This window comes from Centropristis striata, chromosome 22, assembly GCF_030273125.1.
Source record: "Centropristis striata isolate RG_2023a ecotype Rhode Island chromosome 22, C.striata_1.0, whole genome shotgun sequence".
Taxonomy (NCBI): domain Eukaryota; kingdom Metazoa; phylum Chordata; class Actinopteri; order Perciformes; family Serranidae; genus Centropristis; species Centropristis striata.
In genome coordinates, this window is record NC_081538.1 from 2,307,538 (window position 1) to 2,317,093 (window position 9,556).

Genomic DNA, 9,556 nt, shown 5'->3' on the forward strand with positions numbered 1-9,556 from the left:
AGCTGCGTCTATAAGTAATATGGCACCAAAATAAAACGGTGCAAATATGATGATGTTGGTTAGTGATCTCTTATTTGACTTAGTATGAAGCACATGCAACTCAGAGAGCACATTCTTTTATGCTTAGTTTTTTATTTTTTCTCTTTGACTAAATGTTTCATGTGCATAAAAACAGCTGGAGCTCAAATTTACACCAGTAAAAATAAAAAATGACTTTGTAAAAATGAATATGTAACTTGCTGGAGGGCTCTTTGGAGGAATCTTCCTGAATCATGAATGCACACTGCTTGAATAAAATAGTATTGGACTCTTGTTTTGAAAAATCATTGAAACAACTTAAAATACAAGTGGAATAAAAATCAGAAGATCATGATATGACTACGTAAAGACCTGAATTTAAAGTCTATGATGCCAACGTTCAGTTCCAGGAAATATTGACACTTCAGGTAACAGGCCACCGCGTCATGTGCAGGTCTGCAGGTCTATAAATGTCTGCTGAAGGGCGGGATTCCTCTCACTGTCATTCACCAGAGACAAGTGGAGTTAACTGCACTGTTAACTTTAATTTTTCTACAAGCTGGTTTTGTGCTTTTCGCACTTTAAGCTGCTTTTTTGGAACCATTACGCGTTTTATTTTCCATCCAGACTGGGGGCAAGTGGAGATGTGCGGAACCAACGATCTACCGAATAAAGGTTACTTTTACAACTCTATTATGCTGCGAATTTAGGCTTATAATAGATGTTAAGACACTTAACCCTATGAAGCCAAGTGTATCATATTTGATACACAAGTTTTTGAGACCTAAACATCATCAGTGTGATATTTTTTTCCTGAAAAACCTGATGTATACATGTGTTGAAGAAAAAAAAACTGAGCAACAAATTGCACAAAAATACAAGATATAGCAAAATTTATATGCAGGTTCCACTGGTGGATCAGTCATTGCTGCGTGAAAACTTCATATCAGCAGATGTATGATGTTGAAAAATATTTTGCATGTTTGAAGAAAATGTTAAAAGAAAGTAAAGCCTTAAAAGGTTAAAAATGTTGGGTTTTATATGTTTTTGTTAGTTCAAGAAAAACAAACTGTGAGCAACAAATTGCACAAAAAGAACTGATGTATCAAATATGATTCAAATTAGAATCATATATCCCTATTGTTTTTGGATTTTTTTTTAAATTATCTGTCAGCAGGTTCAATAAACACTCCAGTTTAAAAAAAAAGAAGAATTTTCTGGCAATTATTTAATGGTTCAGGCTTTATAGGGTTAATAAAACCACCTGTTGAGACTTTGCATTGCAGCGACTACAATCCAGGTGTAAACTTCATAAAATGCAATTTCAATCTTTCTTTTTCAGAGTGAATAAGCAATTGAAATGTTATTCTAAAGACAGGTTTAACTAGTACAGGCTGTGTTGTTATAAGGTGGTGGAAGTGTCAACCAGCTGGGAGGGATGTTTCTCAACGGAAGACCTCTCCCGGAATCCAAGAGGAGGAAAATGATTGAGCTGGCCTCCGAGGGGGTCCGTCCGAGCCAGATCTCCAGAATCCTTCGGGTACGCCAAACTCTTTTTGGCAAAGTTGCGCAAATAGCCACAAGTAGACTTTAACAGGAGGAGAAAAGTTGGCTAAAGCGCGTTGCTGTGTTAATATTCTCACGCACAGTTCTGTGATAGTGAATAAAAGCTTCACATTATCTTCAGAGTTGTTTTTTCGACCCCTCTGCGTATTTCAGGTTTCCAACGGCTGCGTCAGTAAGATCCTGAGCCGCTTCCGCCGCACTGGACTCCTGGAGCCAAAGACTGTTGGAGGGAGCAGACCTCGGCTTCTCACCCCGGGTGTCATCTCCACCATCATCCAGTGCAAACGGGAACATCCCACAATATTTGCTTGGGAAATTCGTAAACGTCTTGCAGCAGCACGAATATGCAAAGCCTCCAAAGTTCCCAGCGTGAGTGAGAGTGACATTTAGTTTTTATGACACAAACAAAACAAAGAAAGTTCCACCAAAATAATGTGAGCTGTTTGTACACTGTGTTCTGCAAGGTGTCGTCTATAAATCGGATTTTAAGGAAGATCCACTTGGACCACGGACCGATGTGCATGGAGATCAATGCGCACATCAGGACTGAGCAGCGTGAATCACCACTGGAAATAGGTGAAAGAATGGATAACCTTTGACCCCCAGCAGATCATATAAAGTCACTAATATGCAAGGACAAAGTGCATCATTTCCCAAAGAACCATCATCACTTTTATGCTTTATGTTTATCAACCCTTTATGAATATACAGTCATGGAAAAAAATATTAGACCACCCTGGTTTTCTTCAATTTCTTGTTCATTTTAATGCCTGGTACAACTAAAGGCTCATTTGTTTGGACAAATATAATGAAAACAACAAAAATAGCTTATACAAGTTTAATCTAAGAGCTGATATCTAGCCATTTTCCATGGTTTTCTTGATAATGATTTTGGTTTTTATCAAGAAAACCATAAAAAATCTCTAGAAATCAGCTCTTAAATTAAACTCTTATGAGCCATTTTTGTTGTTATAATATTAGACAGGCCTTGTTTTCTCCTTGCTTGCCTTACATTTTTTTGGACAAATATAATGATAACAAAAATAGCTCATAAGAGTTTAATTTAAGAGCTGATATCTAGCCATTTTCCATGGTTTTCTTGATAATATTTTGGTTATTATAAAAAAAAACATGGAAAATGGCTAGACATCAGCTCTTAAATTAAACTCTTATGAGCCATTTTTGTTGTTATCATTATATTTGTCCAAACAAATGTACCTTTAGTTGTACCAGGCATTAAAATGAACAAGAAATTGAAGAAAACAATGGTCTAATATTTTTCCCATGACTATAGTGCACACTTAAATTAAACTAGCAAAGAGAGATAAGTCTAACCAGCACTATTTCGCAGATTTAGATTCTCTGATTGAAGAAGAAGTGAATGAGAGAAAGATGTCTGAGACAGCATGCAGCAACAATCAGAAGCCTAAAGGTGCCCAGCACCGAAACCGCACCACATTCACCTCCCAGCAGAGCACAGCACTGGAGCAAGGTGACTTCAAATCTTTTTTAAAAGTCCATGCATGCTTCTAACTAACACAAAACTGCATTTTCCACCCAGAAAAGCTCAGTTAAAACATCTCTCTATCTCCCGAATCAGAATTCTCTCACAGCCAGTATGCAGATATGTACACGAGAGAGAAACTGTCAGCTGATATTAAACTTCCCGAGGACACAATCAAGGTAAGGTTATAATTTTCAATCATGAAAACGCTCGTACAAAATCACAAGCTTTATCTTTCTGCTCTTGAGATGATTGTCTGTCTCTCAAAGGTCTGGTTTTCAAACAGACGGGCTAAATGGAGGAGGGAGGCCAAACACAGGAGTAAGTGTACACTGTAAGACTTTGCTGTAAATTTACAGTAAAATTCTAACAGTAACTTGCTGTATTATGATTGTACAGTATATTGCTGTGAAAGCAATGCATTGTGGGAGTTATCATGATTGCTCAGGCATTCAGGAACTTACGGTTTTCAGCTGAGCATGTCGGGAAAATAAAGCCGTTATTTTCTAAAAGAAGAAAAGTTTTATTCCATTTTTGTCTGGGCTGAAATTATCACAATATGTTGTTTTTCCAGTGAAGCTAATATAGCGTTTTCATGGATTAGTTGTAACATAATTTAGAGTTAAACATTTAAACGTCACACTATTTTTTTTTCTTCGTTTCGAGACAGTTTGTCAGTAAACGAACCTGTATTTCTATAATACAGTAGAAGAAATTTTACAGTAACTTACTGGCGAAACTGCTGCCAGTAATTTACTGTAATTTTACAGTAAAACGTTTAACAGTGTATGTGTGTTTGTGGTAAAGCCGACAAAGATGATGCATGATGCTACAATATTTGACAAAATGTATTTCTCCATAACGCCTGCAGACCTTCAGAAGCAAAGCGATGTTATTCCTGGGAATCTTTCTCACAGATTCACAGCTCAGCAGGTACAGTGTGTGTTAACAAATGTCATGATCCTAAAAATGTCTTTTTATGAAGCAGCTTCTTACTTTTAAAAAAGGGGTCATCCTGTACTTGAACAAAGTATTTTCTGACAGTTATGGTTCTTCCACGTGAGAGATTTCTGACAACAGTGGATGTGTTGTTTAGTCACTGTCCATCAGTGGTGGAAAAAGTATTCAGATCCCTTACTTAAGTAAAAGTACTAATACAACACTATGAAATTACTCCACTACAAGTAAAAGTCCTGCATTTAAAACTTACTTAATTAAAAAGTACAAAAGTATCAGCATCAAAATGGACTTAAAGTATCAAAAGTAAAAGTACTGGTTATGCAGAATGGACCCACTCAGATTGTTTTATATATTCTAAATATATTATGACATTATTTGTATTGATGCTTTTAAGTAAGCAGTGTTTTAATTTTGTAAAGACAGGACTCATTTAATCACTTAATATACTGTTATAAGATTTTTTTTTTTTTTAAAGTCTAAAATTTAAATTGATCATATATTTAATGTTAAATCTCGACCTGAAAAGTAACTAAAGCTGGCAGCTAAATGTAGTGGAGTAGAAGTAAAAAGTTACATTAAATGGAAATACTCAAGTAAAGTACAATTACCTCAAAATTGTACTTAAGTACAGAACTTGAGTAAATGTACATAGTTACTTTCCACCACTGCTGTCTATCAAGTCGAATCATACGGACCTAAACAGTCCTGACAGAGTAGATTAGCTGACATTTTACCTTTAAATTCTTCCTAGATAATACCTAAAGATGATTTTTTCCTTTGCTCTATCATTTACATATTTAGCCATGGATGTTTACTGTTGTAGAGCTATACATAGAGTCTCAAGACTTTAAAATGTAATATTGTTTAACCCTTTATCAGGCGAATAACTATATTTGGTAACTTCGGGTAATATTTCGAGAAAAAAGTTGCAAATTTACTAGATTAAAGTGGCAAATCTACAAGAAAAAAAAGTTGCAGATTTAAGAGATTTAAAGTGGGAAAAAGCAGCTTTTTCTCGTAGATTTGCCACTTTAATCTCGGAAACTTTTTTCTCAAAATATTATTTTCGTATGTTTTTTTTACACATTCTGGCAGTATGTAATATCCTCCAATACTCTGAAATTTGGAATTTGCAAGTATTTCAATGAGTGTCCTATTAAGGGTTAAAGTGGTGAATCTGGGAGAAAAAAGTTGCTTTTTTCCACTTTTTTCTCATAAATCTGCGACTTTTTTTCGCGCAGATTTGCCACTTTAAATTTCTTAAATCTGCACCTTTTTTTCTAGGAAATGTGCAACTTTTTTCTCGAAATAATACCTGAAGTTACCAAATATAGTTATTTGCCTGATAAAGGGTTAAGTTATATGGCTAAGATGACTCAAAAAAGGCTTCTGGGTTCTTTAACTGTTTTTTTTTTAATTTTCTGATTGTGCTTTTGTTGATTTGAAGGCAACAGGAATGTCAAGAGTCTACTGTGAAAACTCAGATGCCCCCCCTACATACAATACAGCTGTCAGGAAGTTTCAAAATGGCGTTTTCTTCCCAACAGAACTAGGTAAGTAATATATATTTTAAAATCAAATCAGTGAGTTAATACGGAAGCTTTGAGAGGCAAGTGAGAAAAAACATTCTGGTGATCCATTTCCTAAAGTTTTTTTTTTACAGAAGTCTAAAGTTCAAATAGTCTAGTTCTAAATAGTTTTCTCCCCTGTGTTTAAGACTTAAGAACAGGTTAAAGAAAAGTTTTACACAGATATTTATTTCATTCTAAATTCCTTTTTTTCTCACTTATCTGTTAGACGGGTGGGGAAAAGTTTTGGCAGGTGAAAATTTGGTCCAAATTATCATTTTTAAATCGTGTGAATTTTTACTAATGAAATATAAATAAAAGTGATGTAATAGCAATACATGTTGTGTTTAGATTGCATGGAGAAATTAAAACTCAACTGGAGGAAAACATGAATACTGTTAGTCTTATTTAGAAACTGGTGTTACAGTTTTTCTCAGTCGCTTTGGTGCATTTCTCACATCACTATTAATGCACAACAGTGAGTTCAACCTCCTCAACATTTAGTCATTTGTGTACATCATAGTAGCAGTTTCTCATTCCTTACAATAAATTGCAAATGCTTTTGATAATGCATCAACTGCTTTCATACAACTCTGCTGTTTTATAACTTTAATATTTGTCACAACATGTCAGTCAAAATTAACTATACTTGTGAATGCTGGATAGTCATTCCATATAAATCTAATAGTCCTCATTTCATTGCTTGAGTCGTTACATACAAAAAAGTTGAACTTGAGGAGATACTTTCCTTGCTGCATTGCAAGAGATGATATTGACTGTGATGTAGATGAACCTATGTGGCCTGACAGAGAGGAACGTCTGGATGTGCATGAATACTTTACAGTAATATTTATGTTGTATGTTCAGTTCCAACAGTTGTGCACAGCTCTACCCAAAGGGACTTTATGTTTGTTGTAAATAAGGCTGTATTTTTCCTTTTGCACAATGCTGTGAACAAAATAGAATTGCAAAGAACATATGCAGTTAAAATATGAAACATAAATATTCAGTGTGTTGTACTCAGTTACCTCACTAAATACAGTAAAGTGTAACTTTACTGTAGTTTTCAAATGGCTGTGCAAATAGTATATAGTGCTGTCTGGAGCATTTTCAGGTAGCGTCACCAAGATCTGACTTTTTTGCATTGGAAAACATTTACATAGTAAACTGTCATGTTGAAAACATGACAGAGACATTTGACTATCTTGTTCATAAACATGGTGTCAGGACTTTTCGTCTTGATGTCACTGACACTTTCATTGACATGAATACTTGCTGTAGAGGAATGAGCTCTGATCCATTTAGAGCAAGTGACACGCTTTTACAGGTTATCAACTAGGTTTTGCAGTTTGTACTAATTGTTTTGAGGAATCCATTAACTGATTTGCAAATGTAAATAGTAATGTGAGAAAGGCACCAAAGCGACAGAGAAAAACTGTAATGGGGCACTTCTGCCTCTTGTGCCCGAAATTAGTATTACAACAACAAACATGCCAGAGGAAGATTTAAAAAAAAAAAAAAAAAAAAGCAAAAAAACAACGCTTATGTATATAGGCTATAAATATCACATTGTTTTTATTTTCTCTTTTGTACAGGTAGATTTAATAATAATAGTTTAATATCGCAGATACCTTTATTTATTTTATATTACACATTCTTCTTTGCTTCTTATAATCTTATACTGTCTATCTCTATCTATCTATCTATCTATCTATCTATCTATCTATCTATCTATCTATCTATCTATCTATCTATCCATCTATCTATCTATCTATCTATCTATCTATCTATCTATCTATCTATCTATCTATCTATCTATCTATCCATCCATCCATCCATCCATCCATCCATCCATCCATCCATCCATCCATCCATCCATCCATCCATCCATCCATCCATCCATCCATCCATCTATCTATCTATCTATCTATCTATCTATCTATCTATCTATCTATCTATCCATCCATCCATCCATCCATCTATCTATCTATCTATCTGTCTGTCTGTCTGTCTGTCTGTGAACTAAATGATCTAAATGATCTGTTTTATTCTGAAGAATCAGCTTTTTCAAAACCAACATGGCTCAGTTCAAAATTTACAAAACCAAAGTGAACTAATTATTTAATTCCTTCAATCTGATATTCAGGTATGAAAGATTCTGCACATCTAACGTCCGTGGCAGTTACACCCTCCTTCCTCCATCACTCTAACAACATGATGAGCCACACTGTGGCAGACAAGACTCCTCTGGATCTCCACAGAGAAAGATTCACCTTCCCACTGCTCCACCATCACACAGACACAAGGACACCTGAGCCAATCAGAGCAGAGCAGCCTGTGACTCAGTGCTGGAACCAGCAGGGTGTTTCTTTATCATGGAGCCAGCTTCAAACAGACGAGAGCTTTCTCTTCACTCAGCAGCCCTGGGCGCTGAATCCACACCGCTACCTGGACTCAATGTAACATTAAAGGTGTTCTCAGTCGCTTTGGTGCATTTCTCACATTACTATTTACATTTGCACAACAGTCAATGGATTTCTCAAAACAATCAGTATAAACTTCAAAACCTAGTTGATAACCTGCAAAAGCGTGTCACTATTGTCTCTAAATGGATCATAGCTCATTCCTCCAAAGCAAGTATTCATGTCAATGAAAGTGTCATCAAGATGAAAAGTCCTGACACCATGTTTATGAACAAGATAGTCAAATGTTTCTGTCATGTTTTCATTATGACAGTTTAGTCTCTAAATGTTTTCCAATGCAAAAAAGTCAGATCTTGGTGACGCTACCTGAAAATGCTCCAGACAGACTTTATACTATTTACACAGCCATTTGAAAACTACAGTAAAGTTACACATTACTGTATTTAGTGAGGTAACTGAGTACAACACACTGAATTTGTATGTTTCACATTTTTATTGCATATGCTCTTTGCAATTCTAATTTGTTTAGAGCATTGTGCAAAAGGAAAAAAAACACCTTATTTACAACAAACATAAACCTCCTTTGGGAGCTGTGCACAATACAGTGTCACAGTGTTGTAGAAATGGTCCTCACTATCTCCTGCTGGTTCATATATGTTGTAAAGTGTTTATGGTTTATGGATTCAGCTCTGAGTGATTGTAGAGAAGTGGCTTATCATTGGTTCAACTAATACTTCACACACCCATTCTCATCAGTGAAAGCTGAGCTTCACCTGAGAGAAATGTATTCAATTCTGGAGACATATTCAGCAAAAAATAAAGATAAAAAAAAATGTATAAAATTTGCTTGACAGATTTTGACAACTAGTTCAACATTTTTGTATGTTATGACTCAATCAATGAAATGAGGACTATTAGTTTTATATGGAATGACTATCCAGCATTCACAAGTATAGTTAATTTTGACTGACATGACAAATGATAATGCAGAGAGTTGTATGAAAGCACTTGATGAATGTCCAAAAGCATTTGTAGTTTGTTGGAAGAAATGAGAAACTGCTACTATGATGTGCACAAATGACTAAATGTTGCAGAGGTTGAACTCACTGTTGTGTAAATGTTAATAGTGATGTGAGAAATGCACAAAAGCGAATGAGAAAAACTATAATGAGCATTTGAATGCAGCTCCATTTTACAGACTGGAGTGACACAATTTAACCAGCAGAGGGAGACAGAGGACTGGAGTTACCATCTTGTCCTTTACACATTTTTTTCTTTCAAATTCACTGCAGATTCACTTTTCCTCAAACCAGTACTATTGAATGTCCATTAATAAGGAGCAACATAGAAATGAATATCTTCAATTTAATCCTAAATTCAAAGTTCTCGTTGAAAAGTTTTATTGGTGACATCGGAAAATCCTGTTGGATCTTAAATTCCTCCACTAAACTGACTTGTGAAGCAGACAAAGTTAATGTAACTTTTTAAGACATGAAGCGCTGAATAAAGCTGGATAG

At 35.2% G+C, this 9,556-nt stretch overlaps 1 protein-coding gene across 1 annotated transcript; it reads left to right on the forward strand.

Annotated features, from left to right (window-relative positions):
- The first annotated feature begins 662 nt into the window (after positions 1-662).
- Positions 663-8,079, forward strand: pax4 (paired box 4). Its single transcript, XM_059326355.1, has 10 exons — positions 663-693; positions 1,428-1,558; positions 1,738-1,953; positions 2,049-2,139; positions 2,936-3,076; positions 3,185-3,267; positions 3,358-3,415; positions 3,960-4,021; positions 5,496-5,601; positions 7,763-8,079. Exons 1-10 carry the CDS (start codon positions 663-665, stop codon positions 8,077-8,079), a joined length of 1,236 nt encoding a protein of 411 aa, XP_059182338.1.
- The last annotated feature ends 1,477 nt before the right edge of the window (positions 8,080-9,556 follow it).

Bases quoted from the DNA above. Each gene is read 5' to 3' on its own strand.
- pax4 (XM_059326355.1), top strand. From the start codon at position 663: ATGTGCGGAACCAACGATCTACCGAATAAAG. The intron at 1,559-1,737 runs GTACGCCAAACT...TGCGTATTTCAG, and splicing joins AGATCTCCAGAATCCTTCGG to GTTTCCAACGGCTGCGTCAG. The intron at 5,602-7,762 runs GTAAGTAATATA...TCTGATATTCAG, and splicing joins TTTCTTCCCAACAGAACTAG to GTATGAAAGATTCTGCACAT.